Source organism: Hypomesus nipponensis, chromosome 25 (assembly GCF_054491055.1).
Source record: "Hypomesus nipponensis isolate SF chromosome 25, ASM5449105v1, whole genome shotgun sequence".
Taxonomy (NCBI): Eukaryota; Metazoa; Chordata; class Actinopteri; order Osmeriformes; family Osmeridae; genus Hypomesus; species Hypomesus nipponensis.
This window is the reverse complement of record NC_140385.1, coordinates 3,624,371-3,642,330: the sequence shown is the minus strand read 5'-3', so window position 1 is coordinate 3,642,330 and position 17,960 is coordinate 3,624,371. Positions and strand designations below refer to the sequence as shown.

Sequence of the window (17,960 nt, the reverse complement as noted above, 5' to 3'; positions counted from 1 at the left end):
ACAATAGACTGAGATACGTTTAATAGAGATATTTATTCAAAATAATGTATAAAAAATTATGTACAAAAATCACAATTGTCCTATGAGTCAGTATTTGATGCCAGATTGACAGAGTACATTGACTTTTCCCTTCAAACTTCATTAAAATGTTTCAATGCACACCCTGATGAAGTTATGGATGAGGCTGGACAGTGATATCCAGGTGCAGTGTCCTTCTGTAAACGCGCGTGCTCGTGACGTTCTGTCAACGCAGTTGCCGCCTGCGCGTAATTTCTATCTGAAGTTTCGACGTAGAACTTTATAGCAATAGAATGCCACTTCTTGTTTTCGGTTCGACACGATGATCTTATGAAGATTATACTGTTTTTTTTACAGACAATTTTTTAATGAGTTTGTGTGCGTCGTTTTAGTTTTGGTCTTGGGGACGAGCTGTCGTAGCCTAGGCTAGTAGTAGTAACCTCTATGTTAAATACACCGGTAAGTCTAATTTCCGCAATATCCTACAGCGAACTGATCTTGTTTAATATTTTAATTGGGGAAGTCGGTCGAAGAGCAAATAAAACAGCAAGTATGATAGAGAGAGAAAGGGATTCATTTCTGGGATAGAATAATCGATAATCTCTTACATTTTCTGATATTTGATCCTGTGCTCTCTCTCTCTCTCTCTCTCTCTCTCTCTCTCTCTCTCTCTCTCTCTCTTTTACACACTATCTCTCTTACACACTCTCTCCCCCCGTATTTAGTAAATGATGGACTTGACCTGTGGTCCATCTACTGTGGTGGTTTCTGATCACAGTCTGCAAAGCTGGCAGTTGATTGGTTCTGGTGGCTTTGGCCAAATCTACAAGGCCAGACACAAGCAATTAGGGATGGATGTGGCTATCAAACTTTTGCACCAAGGCAACGGGTAAGTTTGGGTGTACAAGGGTTCAGTTCAAGTGTTCTTTGTGGCCATTGAACTTTGTAGTGTACACTAGCATAAGACATGCTAGCAAATGTTTGTCATCTTACAGTAAAACTGTGCTGCCTAAACACATGTATACACACGTACTGTAAACTCTCTCTTCTCCTCCGCTCCCCTTTCCTCTCCTCTCCTTTCCTCCCCTCCCCTCTCCTCTCCTCTCCTCTCCTCTCCTCTCCTCTCCTCTCCTCTCCTCTCCTCTCCTCTCCTTTCCTCTCTTCTCCTCCCCCTCCCCTTCCACTTCCCCCTTCCCCCCTCCTCCAGCTCTCCGACCCTCCTGTTAAGAGAGGCAGACCTCATGCGGCAGGGGAACAGTCCTTATGTGCTGAGGGTTATGGGGGTGTTTCAGGGCTGTCCTCCCTCCAGCTCCTCCACCCAGCTGGGTGTGGTCATGGAGTTCATAGAGAGGGGATCCCTGGCGGACCTCCAGGATAAGCTCTCTTGCCCCCCACCTTGGCCCCTGGTCTTCCGTATGGCCCACCAGATCGCCCTCGGCATGAACTTCCTCCACCACCTCCCCAAACCTCTGCTGCACTTGGATCTGAAGCCCAGCAACGTGCTTCTGGATGACGGCCTCACAGTCAAGGCAAGGCCCAGGCTCCCGGTTCACGCTAGGCCTCTGCAGGAGGCTGATTCTGTTGTAAAATCAGTGCCTGATTATTGAGATATTATTACAGTATTATTGCTTATGTACAGACACAAGTCTCTCTTTCGCTTCTTTCATCTATCTCTCTTTCCATCCCTCCATATCCCTCTTTCTCTGGACAGTTAGCAGATTTTGGCTTGGCGAAGGTGTACCACAGTGTTTCCAAGGAGACCGAAAAGAATGATTGGGAGGAGGGGGGTACAATTAATTATATGCCCCCTGAGGCTTTCAAATTGTCCTATAAACCCACCAAAGCATCCGACATATACAGGTACATCACTGATCTAACCTTTTCCAAAACAATCTTCAACATGCAAAACTGTCTTTTATTTTATTTTAGAAGCAAATGTGATTGTGTGTCTCTCCCTCCCTTTCTCTCTCTCTCTCTCTCTCTCTCTCTCTCTCTCTCTCTCTCTCTCTCTCTCTCTCTCTCTCTCTCTCTCTCTCTCTCTCTCTCTCTCTCTCTCTCTCTCTCTCTCTCTCTCTCTCTCTCTCTCTCTCTGTCTCTCTCTCTCTCTAGCTATGGTATTCTTCTGTGGTCCATTATCACTGGTGAACAGCCATATTCTAGTAAGTGACTAGTCAGTACACACATTCACTAACACACACACACACACACACACACACACACACACACACACACACACACACACAGCCTCTTTCTCAACTGTTGACTCCTCTTCCTTTCCTCTCTCTGTTTCTCTTCCCCTTTCCCCCCCTCTCTCCCACCACTCCTTGCTCTTCCTCCTCCCTCTCCCCCTCATCCTGTTCCTTCTCTAACCCTTACCCTCCTTCCTCCTCTTTAGACGCCCTGCGCAGCGTGGTGAAGTTCCGCATCCCCCAGGGGGACAGGCCCTGCCTGGAGACGGTAGACCCAAAACAGGCACCGGGGCTGGGGAATCTGGTGGAGCTCATGAAGACGTGCTGGGACACAGACCCTCTGAAGAGACCCCAGTTCCTGGGTAAGACCAAGGCCTCTAGGGGGTGGTTATCACATCGTCTGGCTGGGTCAACGTTTGTCTTCTCGCTGCCCACTGGAACTGAATAGAACAGAGTGGAACTGAAGTGGGCGTGGCTACATAATTTGTTTTTGTGACACGTGACATGTGTGATATGTAGCATGTCACCTCGTTTTGTTTTGTGACTACTGTTCCTTCCTTTGTCTTGTGTTGTGTTCAGATTGTGTGGTTGTGACGGAGGGTCTATTTCAACAACACAAGCAGGGGATCTGCAGGGCTGTCCTTCAAGTCCAGAATGAGTTGGTAATGAACTGGCCAATAAATCCATGCTTCCTGTAGTGCATCTCAGCCTAATACGTTAACAAAGAATCGCACCCTTTGTGCTGCAAATCTTCCTTTTGCTGTGTTGCTCTCTCTCTCTCTCTCTCTCTCTCTCTCTCTCTCTCTCTCTCTCTCTCTCTCTCTCTCTCTCTCTCTCTCTCTCTCTCTCTCTCTCTCTCTCTCTTCTCTCTCTCTCTCTCTCTCTCTCTCTCTCTCTCTCTCTCTCTCTCTCTCTCTCTCTCTCTCTCTCTCTCTCTCTCTCTCTCTCTCTCTCTCTCTCTCTCTCTCTCAGGACTCGCCTACTAAGATAGAACAAATTGTTGCAGATCTCCAACTTTCTGACTCCCCAAAGCCACCAGGTGTGGTAATACCCATGTATACACCACGCTGTTTTGATAGAAAAGGACAATAAATCCAGCATCCCATACATCTTTCAAGTCAGGAGATCTTACATTGTCCTTCTCATTTTCCGGACCTTCAACAGGAAGCCCCAAACCTTCACACCACGTGAAGACTGGACCCTCCCCCAAACAGGTAAGAGTAAGGCCACAGAGGAACACGATGAGCTGTATTCATTTAATCAACGAATATGGCCTGACATCACTCTTCAAGCCAAAGGGGCATTGATCGAGGGAAGTGTCTAATCTGGGATCTCATTAGTCAGTAATGTCCTCTCTGTAGTCAGACAGAGACACGTCGCCATGGTTTTTATTCAACACCCTGAGCACTCTGAGCAGCTGAATGTTGATGTGCCACAATTTGTATTTATTTTTTGTTGCAGGAAACAGCCAGTGGTTTGACCTCAAAAGAGCAAAACAGACAGCTCTACCAAGGTGAGGCAGGAAGTTATGTCAAACGTTTTGCTTCGATGCCACCAAAGTCAAAGGGGAAACTGGAAGGGACTTCTCGTTGCTAGACAACACTCACCACACCGTTTCCCCCTTTACAGACAGGCAGCAGCGTCAACCAGTCAAATCCTCGCCTGCAGCTCCCGCCCCCTTTGAGGCTAATCGTGAACCATCCCCGCAGCCGTGTGTGTCCAATCCTGTGCAGGTGACACCCTCTCCCCTGCCGAACCGTCTACAGAACACAGGCAGCAAGCAAGCCCACCAGTACCAGGTGAGTTAGTCTCTCCACTAGTTCTCATGTTATGAATGAATGAATGTCATGTAATGATAAGGATTGTCTCTTTTTCTGTGTTCTCCACAGAGATGGAATTCGACTCCTGTAGAGGTGCCCAGGACAGGTGGTGCGTCTGGTAAAAAAAAAAAAAAACGACAAATATTTCTTCTCTCACATTTGGCTAGTTCTGTGCATCCCTGCTAATCTTTGACTTATCTTCCTCATGTTCCCCTCCTAATCCCTGGAAATCACCAGGGTCCATCACCATGAGCCATGTGAACTGGGTACAGATCGGCCACAACAACGTCATGAACGTATCCCACCCAGCTGCCCCAGCTGGCGTTCAGCGGCAGAGACAAAGGCACCGAAACCCCACAGCGCCCTCTAGTGTTCACCTCCCGGCAGAGCAGCCTGCGCAACCCAAGGACCGGCCTTGAACACCCGTCCTGCTTCTCCTTCTTTTGTAATTCTTTGATTCTTCGATTTTCTCATTTGCCCCCCCCTCTACCCCCTCCTCCCGCCCCAAGCGCGGTGTCGGCAACCGGAGCTTGCTGACAAATCGGTTGTGACAGTGTGCAGAGCGGTCGCCACGGGGACCTGGCGCGGAACACTCCGGGCACTCGCCAACGCTCCATCTGTTACCGGACGCTCCCTGTCGCAGAACCAACACTTTACCCAGAATCCTCCTCTCGCTCTCTCGGGACTCTCGGAAGAGAACGGCGGGTGGAATGAACGACACCACAGCATTTTTTTTTTTTTCTTTCGTTTTGTTTGTTTTTATTTTGTTGTTGAGCATTCGTTTTAAGCGTTACATGCATAAAAGCTAAACAGTCTACGAAACATGGAATATGCAAGCAGTGATTTGTAATAAACATTGTCTGTCTCTACGCCTCTCTCTTTCTCTGTTCCACCTCTCCCCTCTCTTCCCTCCGATCCCCCTATCATCAGCAGGGACCAGGACCAGGAGTGGCTGAATGTAGACTATGTCCACCCCCTATAGGTCTCTCCTTCATCCCTCCCACATCTCCCTTCTGCTCAATCCCTCTTCCACACGTCTCTCTCTCCCTCCGTTCCCCCTCTCTCCCTCACCCCCACTCTCTCCCCACCCCTCCCTCCTTTCCCCCACTCCCTCCCTCACCACCATCTCTCCATCCCTCCACTACCCCCCCACCCACCCACCATCCCCCTTCTTCCTCCACCCCCCTTCTCCCACCCTCCAGTCCCCCTCTCTCCCCCACCCTCCCTCGCTCCATCCCTACAAGGGGAACACCAGGAAGCCGGAGAAGGTGGAGTACTTCCATCCCCCCATCAGATTTCCTCTCTCCAGCTTGAGAGAGGCCTTGTCTCCTCTCTCCATGGTAATCAGCCCGGCGTTGGTGGCGGCCTCCCGGGTCACGTCCTGGTCACCTGCGAACGCCGAGATGACCGGCCAACCGTTCAGCACCAGGCTCACCTGAGGGACGGAGGGAGAGACAGAGAGAGTGAGAGAGAGGAGGGAGAGAGATGGAGGGAGTGAGAGAGAGAAGGAGGGAGAGAGACGGAGGGAGTGAGAGAGAGAAGGAGGGAGAGAGATGGAGGGAGAGACGGAGAGAGTGAGAGAGAGAAGGAGGGAGAGAGATGGAGGGAGAGACAGAGAGAGTGAGAGAGAGAAGGAGGGAGGGAGACGGAGGGAGTGAGAGAGAGAAGGAGGGAGAGAGATGGACGGAGTGAGAGAGAAGAAGGGAGAGACAGAGAGAGTGAGAGAGAGAAGGGAGAGAGATGGAGGGAGTGAGAGAGAGGAGGGAGAGACAGAAGGAGTGAGAGAGAGGAGGAGGGATAGACAGAGAGTGAGAGAGAGAAGGAGGGAGAGAGATGGAGGGAGAGACAGAGAGAGAGACAGAGAGAGTGAGAGAGAGAAGGAGGAAGAGACAGAGAGAGGAAGAGAGAAGGAGGGAGAGAGATGGAGGGAGAGACAGAGAGAGAGACAGAGAGAGTGAGAGAGAAAAGGAGGGAGAGAGATGGAGGGAGTGAGAGAGAGGAGGGAGAGAGATGGAGGGAGTGAGAGAGAGGAGGGTGTGAGATGGAGGGAGTGAGAGAGAAATACGCAGAGAGAGAAAGAGAGGAGATGAAGAGAGAGACACCAAGTCAGAAGGAGTTGGAGAGCGAGAGAGAGGGAGAGAGAGAGAGTGGGCGGGAGAGAGAGAGAGAAAGCAAGAGAGAGATGGGTGAGTGTAGGGGATATCAGGAGAGGTAACAGGCACCCGGTCACCTGTATCGTCTGACGGTTATAGACCTTGACCACATGGAAGCAGAAACTGTAAACGCCTTTTCTGGGAGCCACAAAGACGCTCCGTGCCGGGTCAAAATGGCTGCCTACGTTCACAAGAATCTGAGAGAGAGAGAGGTCAGGGGCCAGGAGTGTCATAGTGACCAGGAGAACAAGTGGCTATGAGCTAGCTAACACACAGACACAAACACATAGACACACACATACACATAGACACATAGACACACACACACAGGCACAGACATATACACAGACACACACACCTGGTCGAAGTAGATGGTCATTGTGCGGTTGCTCATCTCTGAAGGTTCGTGGTTGGTGTTGCGGATCGCGGAGAACGCCACTCGTCCAGTGCCGGAGCGTACGGACATGCCCAGAGCGTTACCGGACGGCTCAGAGGAGGGGGTGGAGTCACACACCACTAGACACTTCCCCTCTAATACAATTGGCTCTGTGTCGTTCTGACCCCTGACCCCCAAGGGCCCCCATTGGAGAAGCATGACAAGTCCAAGAAAAAGCGCGGGGCCAGAAGCCATTTTAGGGAGGGTCTGGGAATAGTGAAGACCTCGAGGCATTGCTCTGATTGGATGAGTAGTTTTGCTGACCCCCCTGACCTCCACCAAGACCACGTCTTTTCAGGTTTGTCCTTTTCGGGCAAAAAGCACAAAATGGACGCACAGCCGTAACCTGGAGAGAATTCTATGATCCACAGGGGTCGCGCAGAAACTCGAAGTACATGTCGTTCCTCAGCCAATCTGCAGTTAGCTCTGAACCCGAGGCCTTCTCCGAGCGTCAGGTGATGCCAACACGATCATTCCATTGGCTGAGAGCCCGGTGTTTGAGTGTTCTGTAGTGTTCAGATTTGTCCTGTACTGGCATACAGTAGGGGAGAGAAAGAAAGAGAGAGAGAGAGAGAGAGAGAGAGAGAGAGAGAGAGAGAGAGAGAGAGAGAGAGAGAGAGAGAGAGAGAGAGAGAGAGAGAGAGAGAGAGAGAGAGAGAGAGAGAGAGAGAGAGAGAGAGAGAGAGAGAGAGAGAGAGAGAGAGAGAGAGAGAGAGAGAGACAGAGAGAGAGAGAGAGAGAGAGAGAGAGAGAGAGAGAGAGAGACTAAACTTAGCAATATTCACTTTGTGTGGCTGAAAAACAATAAGGGTGCACAGAGAGGATGAAGAAGTTATGAGCTAGTGGCCTTGGAAGGAATTGAGAAAAGGATGGAGGTAGAGAAGGATGGAAGTAGAGAAGGATGGAGGGAGAGGAGGATGGAAGTAGAGAAGGATGGAGGGAGAGGATGATGAAGGCCAGCTGGACACAGTATGGGTGGTAAGAACTGTATCAACCCACTGAGACACCATCTGTACATGAACACTCTTTTTCTGTGCTCACATTCCTTCACACACACACACACACACACACGCACGCACACGCACACACACACACACACACACACACACGCACACACACGCACACACACATACCCACACACACACACACACACGCACACACACTCGCACACACACGCACACAGAGACACAAAAGGTATGCGCACACACTCACAATCACACACACACACCGTTGAGCAAAAACATATATTCATGCATAATGAAATCATGCACAAATCTCCATGCCAGTTATGGCATACATAAATATATTATTATACAGGTAAAGTCTACAGACTTATTCCATTGGTTTAAACTACCTGTTTAATAAATTATTGTTTTGGGGGAAAAAATACTTAAATTCACTCCACTATCAACAAAGGACATACAAATGGGTTTTTCTTTATTAATTTGTTTAAAACAGACAGTTAGTAAAACAAATATTGCAACAATTTGTTGAATCAGACATACACTAGACAAGTCATAGAGCATTGGCCACATCTTTGACAAAACATTCACCTTGGATAATGCAGACTTTAAAAAAACGTGCAATCACAACTGTCAACATCCGGCTACATTTAAAGAGCATCAATATATGCTTACCTTTTACAAGTGTTTCCTTATTTATATTTAACAATGGAGAAGTTGGTGTGTCCCTGAGGGCATTTTTCCCTTTTAATACTTAAATACTCTCTCTCTCTCTCTCTCTCTTTCTTTCTCTCTCTCTCTCTCTCTCTCTCTCTCTCTCTCTCTCTCTCTCTCTCTCTCTCTCTCTCTCTCTGTCTCTCTCTCTTTGCCCCTCCTACGTTCTCTCTTTCCCTTACGCTCAAAAAATGTCTCTCTCTCCTTCTCTCTCCTTTTTATACAGTACCTCCCCTCTCTTTCCCTCTCCCTCTCTCTCTCTGAAACTCTCCCCCCTACTCTCTACCCCTCTGGATCCTGTTCTCTCTCCCTCTCCTTTCCTCTCCTCTCCTCTCTCTCTCTCTCTTTCTTGAGGGAACCAGTCTGTTCCAGCAGACTCGTGTTCACATCACCAGCGGCCACGCCCGACCGCTCTCCTTCCCTCCCCCTGCTCTCTCCACCTTCAAGCTTTTATCCCTGAAACAGAATCGGATCCCTCCTTATTTCAGGGTCTTTCAGGGTCTCCTTCATGAGCAAAGGCACCAAGGAGCATTGTGTCAGTACAGGATAGAGGCGGGACAAACGAGTGATCGGCAGCTGGGTCACAGGACAGACTGAAGGGGCAGGAGGGTCTCGGTGGACACTTCCTGCACAAACCCTGCCCCCTTCACGTCACAGATGACCAACGGGGCGATGTTCCTCCCGTTGTGATGGAGACATGGGTTGAGGTAGGGGTGGAGCTTCTCCCCCCTGAAGGAGCAGTCGTCGTAGGAGTAGATGTGAGCCCTGGCCTCCACGTCGTAGAAGGACACCAGCCCCTCGTCGTAGTCCACAAACACCCCCACCTTCTGGGGCTTGTCCTTCAGGCAAGGGGGGGTGGGGGATCCCGTGCAAGCATATAGGTCCCCGCCTTTCCGCCGACACAGCGCCCAGAAACCCTGATCAGGTCGAACCAGGACACTCCCCTTCCTGTTGATAGATTCCAGGGCCACGCCCACATCCCAGTCTGTCTTGTTGCCCACCTGGGAGGGAGGGAAATTCATTCAATCACTTCATTGTACACTTCTAATTATACTTCATTCATTTATTTGATACCTGAAATCAAGCAACCAATCAACAAATCGTTACTCAGCCAATTAACCAATCACTACGTATGACTTGAATCATTCCATTCCGACGCAGAACTCGCCTGGATCACCCAGTAGCGCCTCCCGGTGGCAGACCCTTGCTTGCCCAGCACGCAGACGCAGGAGTCGAACCTCAGTGGGCTGTCCCGGACCTTCACCTGCTTCTTCTGCTGGCTCAGACTCACCTTCTTTCCGTCTGCTGACAGAACCAGCCAGGCAGCTGCTGTGGCTGGGTCCAGAGTCACGTCCACTGGGAGGGGAGTGGGGGGGTGAGAGGAGAGGAGAGATGCAGTTGAATGGACGCAGAGATTAGACCGCTATCACGCAAGCGGGTCGACAGGAAACAGAACACACCACGTTTAAACGATAGTTTTCACCCCCCCCCCCCCCCCACCCCATCCATGAACGTGTGTTTGGTAAACGGTTTGAGACCGAGAAGAGATCAAGAATCGATGTGGCGGCGCTGTAGGAACACACCTGCATACTGCTGGGCCCTCCGTAGCTCTGAAAAAGGTGAATGCAGAAGTGTTAGCAGTCAATCCCTCCTCTTTACCCCTTTCCCCTTCACTGTGTCATCGATTATATTTACAGCGGAACAGTACAAACCAATGTTGGACAAATCCCTCTCCAGTTTCTGGCAGATGTTTGCCAGCTTGGACATGGCTTTCCGTATGGTACCCACACACAGGTCAGAGTGCACGCTGACCTCAGACCAGTCCTTGGTGGGAGGAAGGGAGGCCAGAGAGGGGAAGCTCTAAGACAGACGACCACCACCCAGAAAGAAAGCACAGTGAGAAAAAGAATCGTGGAGAATCACAGTTGCCACATCGTACGGTCAATCGATGGGACTCGAGAGGTGAGGAAGGGGCTGACCTCTAGGAGGAGCAGGGGGTCGTCGGTGTGTGAGAGCTGCTCCAGCTCGGCTCTCCTCCACTGGAGCTCAGAGATCTCCCGTTCCAGATCTTGAACGAGGCCTTCGGCTCTCCTCTCAGTCGCGGCCTGTTTGACCTGGATATCCTCCACCATTCCAGCCTGGCTTTGCTCGATGGAGCTGACCAGTTCATTCAGCAACTGAACTCTCACTTTTATCTCTTTCTCAGCACTTCTCTGCGAGTGGCAACACGGGGAAGCAAATATTCAGACACGTTCATGTTTTTTTGGGAGATGTTTGTCACTCAGCGGAATTGTGGTCCAGCAACGATCGAGATTTTCGGGATGCGCGACTCACCCTGCTGATCTCCACCGAGTGCTGGATCTCCTCCACCTTCTTCTGTCTGGTCTGGATCATCTTCTGCACCTCTGCCTCAATCCTGTCCACGTGTATCTGTTCAGGAGCAGAACGACAGAAAAACAAACCCGTCCACTGTTAGATCCCCACATTCCAATCTTCCAAGGACAACAGTAAGCTCCGCCTCCGCGTCACTTCAGGTGACAGCTGAGGGAAAGCAAAAAAGAGTCGGGAGTCAGATGGCTGAGCGGTTAGGGAATCGGGCTATTAATCATTAGGTTGCCGGTTCTATTCACGGCAGTGCCATATGACGTTGTGTCCTTGGGCAAGGCACTTCAACCCACTTGCCTCGAGGGGGGGGGGGGCAATGTCCCTGTAATTACTGTAAGTCGCTCTGGATAAGAGCGTCTGCTAAACGACTAAATGTACATGTCAAAAAACGGAAAAAAAAGTACCAAGCCTGCCCTACCCTCATGTTGTGGCTCGCCCTCTCCACAGGGACAGCGCCGTGGGCCCGGTGCTCCGTCTCCGTGCACCTCACACAGAGGGCGGTCTGGTCCACCCTGCAGAACAGCAGCAGGGGGAGGCTATGCTGGCGGCACAGCCCCCGCGGGGGGAAGGAGACCGGCTCGCCCAGCCTGTGTTCCCGCAGGGCCGGGTCCCTCCGATGGGGCTCCAGGTGAGCCTGGCAGTAGGACGCCCGACACTCCAGACACGACCTCACAGCCTGGGCGTTTCCCCCGGGGCACGCGTCACAGGCGACGGCACCCGGGGGAACGCTCTCGGCCGCCGCAACGTCGTCGTCGGCCTCGCGCTCGTTCAGCGACCTCTTGAAGTGTTCGACGATGTCGGCGAAGCCCCGGTTGACGCGGAGCTCCGGGCGACGCTGGAAGCTCTCCTTGCACAGGGGACACTGACTCCGGTTCTGCACGTCCCAGAAGCGGTTGATGCAGGCCAGGCAGAAGTTGTGGCCGCAGGGGATGGAGACGGGGTCAGTGAAGACGTCCAGGCAGATGCAGCAACGGAACTGGTCCTCCGACAGGGCAGGGGGAGCCATGGGTGCTGGTGCTGGGGAGTTGAGGAATGCAGTATGATCGTTCCATAACTGAAATAACTATTTACTGAAATGAAAATGAAATATGTACATGTATCTATTTACTAAGCCGTTATTGTACGAAATAACCCACGGTGTACAGAACGTGCATGTGTTGGTCACTACTGAGAGGGTCATGACAAATGATGTCGTTGGTGCACAAAACAAAGACAATTCCTCTCTGTCCTGACTTCAGATTTAGTTTGGTTACTGATTAAACGAGGCACACTAAGTTTCGTTTCAGCCTTCTACCGCTCAGGAATGCTGTTTAGCTGGCAGGGATGGGGCAAGGGCAACGTCTAATAATAATAATTCATTTTATTTGAGGGCGCCTTTCAAAGCACCCAAGGTCACCTTACAGGGCATAGTTAAAAAACGAAATCAACAATGATAAAAAACAACATTCTAGACACTGTAGCTCAACTGTCTAGACACTGCAGCTCCGCCAACATCAAATCATGTGTTATGTAGCAACGTAATAGCCAGCTAAAGTTAAATAATTAGTAATGACATCTGACAGATTTGCTGTTGCACAGGGTCACAGTGTCAGGCAAGAGCCCAGCAGCACATCACAGTTTGCACAGGATCGAATGCGTCTCCGGAACAGGCTCGGTTCTTGCCGGCTAGGTGCACAGGTTATTTTACTGGTTTAAAAAGATGAGGAACTCACCTGTTGAAGTGCTGCAAACGCGATCACAAACTAGGTTTTCTGCACAGGTGTGTTGAATAGATGCCTGTTGTGACTCAGTTGAGGGTTTGTAATGTGGAAGGGGTTTGGGGGGGTGGAGTTAGCAGGAGTTAGCGGGGGTGTTTGGGGGTGGAGTTAGCATGATGACAATTCACCTGCATCAGGTACAATGAAACATGTGTGACTAAACCAGTTGCTTCATCCTCAGCCATTGTTTTCTGGTATGCCCCTTTGTCCAAAGGACTGGTTGTTGCCATTCAGAGGCCCGAGGCTAAATGTATGTTGGCCGCCTTCCAAACCTCTCCTCCCCTCAGCCTTAAAGAGTAAATAAAAAACACAAAATCCCAGCAACTATGATTCCTAACCCTTTTTAACAACCACTTTAGCTGCATCTTGATTGATGGATGCAGTGTTTAATAAGGATCTATTTATTTGATGTGTAAGCACTCCCCTATCCACTATGCATTGTTCTCCTATTGGTTATTCGCCATGCACATGTATACATTGAGTGCAAAACCTCAAGTAAACCAAGTGATGTTTCACATATGAATTTCACCTCAGAGTGAGCCTGATCGTTTTATTAATAAGTAGTTGCATAAACACGACTGTGGACTAGGATAAAGCGATGAGACAGTTATGGAGGCCCCGATTCATTGTTGTCTGAGAAAAGCTTCTGTCTGGTTTGAAATTCCAGAATGTGTCACCAAGGTGACTGATTTGTACATTTGTTATATTGTTCTGCAGACTGGGACATTCAGATGACTCATGTTTGTTCCGATTTTGAACATGAACAATGAACGGGAAGTCTGAACATAAAGGGAGTGTACTACACTTCAGGGTTTCAGGGGGTGTGAACATAGGTCCCCTGGAGGACAGAGAGAGGAGGGGATGAGGGAGGGAGAGAGGAGGGGATGAGGGAGGGAGAGAGGAGGGGATGAGGGAGGGAGAGAGGAGGGGATGAGGGAGGGAGAGAGGAGGGGATGAGGGAGGGAGAGAGTGGAGGGGAAGAGGGAGGGAGAGAGGAGGGGATGAGGGAGAGAGAGAGGAGGGGATGAGGGAGAGAGAGAGAGGAGGGGATGAGGGAGGGAGAGAGAGGAGGGGATGAGGGAGGGAGAGAGAGGAGGGGATGGGGGAGGGAGAGGGTGGGGATGAGGGAGAGAGAGAGGAGGGGATGGGGGAGGGAGAGGGTGGGGATGAGGGAGGGAGGGGATAAGGGAGGGAGAGGGTGGGGATGAGGGAGGGAGAGAGGAGGGGACAGAGAGGAGGGGATGGGGGGGGACAGAGAGGAGGGGATGGGAGAGGGAGAAGGGGGGAGCGTTATTTTGCAGAAAGAGAGGGATGAGAAGTAGTAACACACAAGGTTTCACTACGTGAGAACATTTCATAACCTCTGGTCTACATTCTGGGGGGGGGGGGGGGGGCAGAGTAGTTTAACAGGTTTAACTTTTAAGTTAAACCATAAAATAAGACAAAATCTGTTAAGAAATGTGTTAAAACAAGTTTTTCCATTAAAACAGTGCTATAAATGTAATAACAGATGTGTTTATGGGTTACAGGGTTACGGTTAGGATTCTGATGCTAATGCAGTGATGTCTCCTGATCATAATCATCACAATAATGACAGGGCCATTAAAGCCATCATCTTTAGTCACACCATAATCACAACAGTGTCATCCTCATCATCATATTCATCACCACCGTCATCACAACATCACTTCCGTAGACATCACCATCACAACCATCGCCATCACAACCATCGTCATCACAACCATCCCCACCGTCTGGATGGTCAGGAGCGTGGGGGACCAGGGAGCCTTTAAGACCTCAAGCCCCACAGAAACCTGCAGACACACCACAGACAGACCACATCAGGAGTCACTCAGCTCAGAGACACACACTGAGGCCTGGTCTGTTTCACTTGTATAGTCTTCTCCCCATTGTATGATCATATGGTACTTGTTGGTTACATAGACATTATGCATTCTTAACCCACTGGTCCCTTGTTCTAGGGGATTCAAATTACAGGTACTTTCCTTCATAGACAATTCAATGTAGACCCACTCTGACCTTGAACAGCCAGCTGCACTAGGCTCCTGGGCATAACACCACAAATATGCTATAGCTGGGCCTTTCTGGTTCTTTATGGAAGCACACAATGTCTTCCCCCACTCAGCCCCTAATTATTTAGATCTTCATATTTTGGCCTTTATTTCTTCGACCATTGTCTAGGGATAACAATAATCAGTCAACAGCTTTGCATCTGGTTTCCAATAATATAGCTTATGCTAATATGGTTTCGGGTAAAATAGCATATTCTAGAAAAGTGATTACAAGTTTCATTAAATCCATAATCATTACCCATCTTCACAATTACAACAGTATGGTGTTTCCACATCAGTAGCATACTTCAGAGAGGAACAAGTGTGAAGGTACCTGGCTCCTCCTTCTTCACCTCCTCTTTTTCCAGGGATATCTTGGGTTGAACGCTACAGCGCAGTTTATAATCAGACAGACCATGGGTCGCCATGATCTGGTTCATCTAGAAGAAAGACACTCTTTGCCACCATCTTACTATGTATCGGTGTATATTTCACTAGGGGATTTAGTGGTTGTTTGCTATCCCTTTTCAAGTTACAGTCAACGTTTAAGAATGAGGACTGAATCTTTTGCATTTTAGGTCCATACAAAAAGCAAATACTGCAGCCAACCACAAGCAGCAGAAAAAGTCTTTGTCTCTCTCTCACATACACACACACACATCTTTCTCTCACCTGTTGTAACAGACGGTCAGAAACCACATGGTCGGTCAGGTCACTATCTGTGAGAATCTTCATCTTCCCGAGAAACAGTTTTCCTCGAGGGGCTAAAACAAACAAACAAACAATAAAACAACAACTGGAAAGTCAAATCGAGGAGTTTACATATTGCATTCCTCTTCCTCACAGAGTCACGCATCGCATCACAATTTTCTTTAACGGACCTTGATGACGTGAGCTAATGTGTTCCATTCAGAGCGAATTGGTGCGAAAGGAGGGACAACGCCACAGCCTCCCAACAAGAAATGGAGAAACTGAACTCACCTCCGTAACACAGAAACTGAACTCACCTCCGTAACACAGAAACTGAACTCACCTCCGTAACACAGAAACTGAACTCACCTCCGTAACACAGAAACTGAACTCACCTCCGTAACACAGAAACTGAACTCACCTCCGTAACACAGAAAGGGAAGGCTGGTGGAACAGGGCCACGGCTCCCATTTCCCAGAATGCACCACGGACGTGGCAGCGCAGGTGTTTGGTTCCCCGAGGACTTGAGGCTCCGCCCATTGTCTGAAGGAGGAGGTGCTCTGGTTAGACCACGCCCAGGAGTCTCTGAACAGGCCCGTCCACACATAGTGACCCTGCGCTGCATCCTGGGATTGATGGGTTGACAATGTCAATAATTGGTTAATTGATTGACAGAGTATTTAATTGGTTGGATTCTCTGATGATCCATGATTGATTGACATGCAGGGATTAAAAACAGGAAAACGAATGCCATGAAACAAAATAATGTGAAACAAAATGAAACACTTCTTACAGGAAGTGACAGAATGAACCCAGCAGAGAACGAGGGACCTACCACAACCGCACTGTGCTGAGCGTCGTTAGCGACGCTGGCTAGGTCTGTGTGGTGATCCCTGCAGTAACGCTGGGCTTCCCACCACGACATCACTGTTGAGACTAGAGTGTAGCTCTTGCTGGCTTCTGCAGATCCGGTGAACACACATGGAAAAGAATCAGTGATTACAATTAGGGTCTGGGTTTGATTGAGCTTGCCTGCAGTAATAGCTAACACAATTTCAAATGGAATCATGCCCATGAAGGACCTCCAGGCTGACTCAATCAATCTGTAAAATAATTAGAATGTGCTTCTAGAGGATTCTAGAACAGAACTGTTGATTTGGAACAGGTTGGCTTACCATTGTAGCAAACAGAGGGGAATCTGGCATCGCAATAGTAGCTGTGTGCCTTTCCGTCACTGTGCAACACAACACAGTGTTCAAAGCCAGGGAATTCCCCTGTGCTCCACAGAATGGTATCACCCTCCCGGTAGAGGGACCACTTCCACTTCGGAACCCCTCCCATCACCAGGCCGATCCAGGCCCTGCTGTCGGAGGAGAGGCCCAGGGCGGAGAGAAGACTCCCGGTGTCTGCCGTGCTCTCCACAGTGGCCAGGTCGGTGTGCCTGTCTCTGCAGTATCTCTGGGCCTCGGACCAGGTCTTGGGCTCAGTGACAAGGTGGTACTCGTGCGGAAGGCACGAGCAGAGAGCACACAGTCCTGTGGACAAACGGGGATGTTTGTTTGGCGTCGGAGGCTGTTATTGGAGGCATTTTATGTCAAAGCTATTTCTTCGCTCTGCAGACAGACAGACAAGCTGATGGATGGGTGGATGGATGAGTGGGTGGATGGGTGGATGGATGGATAGATAGTTAGTTACCTGAGATGAGAAAATACTGAATCCCTTTCTGCTTCATGGTAGGTTTGTGTAGATCCTCCTTGAGCCTCCTGGTTCACAGTCATGATGGCGAAAACAATTGAAAAATGATTTACAATCGCGCCATTGAGGGAAAATAACAATACCTTATACAAAACATATCTGAGAGTGTGTATGTGTGAGATTATTCATCCTCTTACACAGTTTTCTCTTAAATCCTCTTCTCTTAAATTCTCTTCTTGTCTTTCCTGTTCTTTCTCCTCTTCTGCTCCTCTTCTCTATGCTGCTGTGAAGGGGGGAAGAGTCAACACGCTCTCTTGCATGCAAAACATCACACCTGTCCAGGTAGGACACGGCTAATAATGGGGTTTGTAAAAATAAAACTTGTGTTCCAGGGAGTATATATGTGTGGTTTTTGTCTTTGTAAAATTCATATTTATAGAGAGAAATATTTGTATACGAAATATACGTTTATATATAAACACTGATGTGAACACACTTAAACGAAGGTGTAATGTACGTCTGTGCTGATTTGGAATGTAAATAGCTGTTTTGGGCTTCTTTTTTTCCAATGCTCATTAGTCAGTTTTGTTTTAATCAGGTTTAAGTTCAAGTTCAAGTATTTTATTGGCAGATGCACAGAACAACACAGGGTCAGACTGGGCACTGAAATTCTTAGGACAAGACAACACAAAGCAACATGGCATAACATAACATATAAGTACTCAGAACTATGATCACTCCTCGCTCTCTCACTCTCTTTCTCTCTTTCTTTCCATTCATCCCTCTCCCCCTATCCATGCAAACTGTAAGTAAAGTCTCTTTGCTTGACTGGCCTATCAAGGTTAACCTTTGTATGCTAGTCAAGAGCATTGTCACAAGTCAGCATGTCCATCATGGTGGTGGATTAGCATTTCATAAAACTGAATAATTGTTAAATTATTCTTTAATGCTAAAATGTAGCTATTAAGACGACACAGCATTTTGTTAGTATGTTTCTCAAGGGTTCCTAAGAAACAAATGCACATTTTAAAAAGGAATGACGCACCAAATACCTTCACAATAAAATAAT

General features: G+C 49.0%; 4 protein-coding genes across 4 annotated transcripts; 1 reads left to right on the top strand and 3 right to left on the bottom strand.

The window, feature by feature from the left end:
* The first annotated feature begins 271 nt into the window (after positions 1–271).
* Positions 272–4,897, top strand: ripk3 (receptor-interacting serine-threonine kinase 3). The gene is made up of 13 exons (XM_084691538.1): positions 272–477; positions 744–907; positions 1,226–1,547; positions 1,730–1,878; positions 2,128–2,177; positions 2,414–2,569; positions 2,787–2,869; positions 3,180–3,246; positions 3,372–3,421; positions 3,669–3,720; positions 3,837–4,006; positions 4,097–4,145; positions 4,265–4,897. Exons 2-13 carry the CDS (start codon positions 747–749, stop codon positions 4,444–4,446), a joined length of 1,491 nt encoding a protein of 496 aa, XP_084547664.1. The 5' UTR covers positions 272–477; positions 744–746; the 3' UTR covers positions 4,447–4,897.
* A 364-nt stretch (positions 4,898–5,261) lies between these two features.
* Positions 5,262–8,329, bottom strand: LOC146221821 (cerebellin-1). Its single transcript, XM_084691544.1, has 4 exons — positions 8,254–8,329; positions 6,539–7,142; positions 6,258–6,377; positions 5,262–5,462 (listed from the first exon to the last, which is right to left on the bottom strand). The coding sequence occupies exons 2-4, from the start codon at positions 6,848–6,850 to the stop codon at positions 5,265–5,267; spliced, it is 630 nt and encodes a 209-aa protein (XP_084547670.1). The 5' UTR covers positions 6,851–7,142; positions 8,254–8,329; the 3' UTR covers positions 5,262–5,264.
* A 41-nt stretch (positions 8,330–8,370) lies between these two features.
* Positions 8,371–11,683, bottom strand: LOC146221820 (E3 ubiquitin-protein ligase TRIM39-like). The gene is made up of 7 exons (XM_084691530.1): positions 11,096–11,683; positions 10,627–10,722; positions 10,272–10,505; positions 10,005–10,152; positions 9,876–9,902; positions 9,461–9,648; positions 8,371–9,293 (listed from the first exon to the last, which is right to left on the bottom strand). The coding sequence occupies exons 1-7, from the start codon at positions 11,681–11,683 to the stop codon at positions 8,874–8,876; spliced, it is 1,701 nt and encodes a 566-aa protein (XP_084547656.1). The 3' UTR covers positions 8,371–8,873.
* A 2,548-nt stretch (positions 11,684–14,231) lies between these two features.
* Positions 14,232–16,928, bottom strand: LOC146221819 (putative C-type lectin domain family 20 member A). The gene is made up of 7 exons (XM_084692078.1): positions 16,892–16,928; positions 16,372–16,731; positions 16,032–16,156; positions 15,618–15,822; positions 15,179–15,270; positions 14,841–14,946; positions 14,232–14,248 (listed from the first exon to the last, which is right to left on the bottom strand). The coding sequence occupies exons 1-7, from the start codon at positions 16,926–16,928 to the stop codon at positions 14,232–14,234; spliced, it is 942 nt and encodes a 313-aa protein (XP_084548204.1).
* Positions 16,929–17,960: the final 1,032 nt, after the last annotated feature.

Coding starts and splice junctions, on each gene's coding strand:
- LOC146221819 (XM_084692078.1), bottom strand. CDS start 16,928: ATGAAGCAGAAAGGGATTCAGTATTTTCTCATCTCAG. Junction 15,823..16,031: donor CTCAGCACAGTGCGGTTGTG/GTAGGTCCCTCG, acceptor CATCAATCCCAG/GATGCAGCGCAGGGTCACTA. Junction 15,271..15,617: donor TCCCTTTCTGTGTTACGGAG/GTGAGTTCAGTT, acceptor TGTTTGTTTTAG/CCCCTCGAGGAAAACTGTTT.
- LOC146221820 (XM_084691530.1), bottom strand. CDS start 11,683: ATGGCTCCCCCTGCCCTGTCGGAGGACCAGTTCCGTTGCTGCATCTGC. Junction 10,506..10,626: donor ACTCGGTGGAGATCAGCAGG/GTGAGTCGCGCA, acceptor TGCCACTCGCAG/AGAAGTGCTGAGAAAGAGAT. Junction 10,153..10,271: donor ACCCCCTGCTCCTCCTAGAG/GTCAGCCCCTTC, acceptor CGTCTGTCTTAG/AGCTTCCCCTCTCTGGCCTC.
- LOC146221821 (XM_084691544.1), bottom strand. CDS start 6,850: ATGCCTCGAGGTCTTCACTATTCCCAGACCCTCCCTAAAATGGCTTCT. Junction 6,378..6,538: donor TGACCATCTACTTCGACCAG/GTGTGTGTGTCT, acceptor TCTCTCTCTCAG/ATTCTTGTGAACGTAGGCAG. Junction 5,463..6,257: donor ATAACCGTCAGACGATACAG/GTGACCGGGTGC, acceptor TCCGTCCCTCAG/GTGAGCCTGGTGCTGAACGG.
- ripk3 (XM_084691538.1), top strand. CDS start 747: ATGATGGACTTGACCTGTGGTCCATCTACTGTGGTGGTTTCTGATCAC. Junction 1,879..2,127: donor AAAGCATCCGACATATACAG/GTACATCACTGA, acceptor CTCTCTCTCTAG/CTATGGTATTCTTCTGTGGT. Junction 3,422..3,668: donor CTGGACCCTCCCCCAAACAG/GTAAGAGTAAGG, acceptor TTTTTGTTGCAG/GAAACAGCCAGTGGTTTGAC.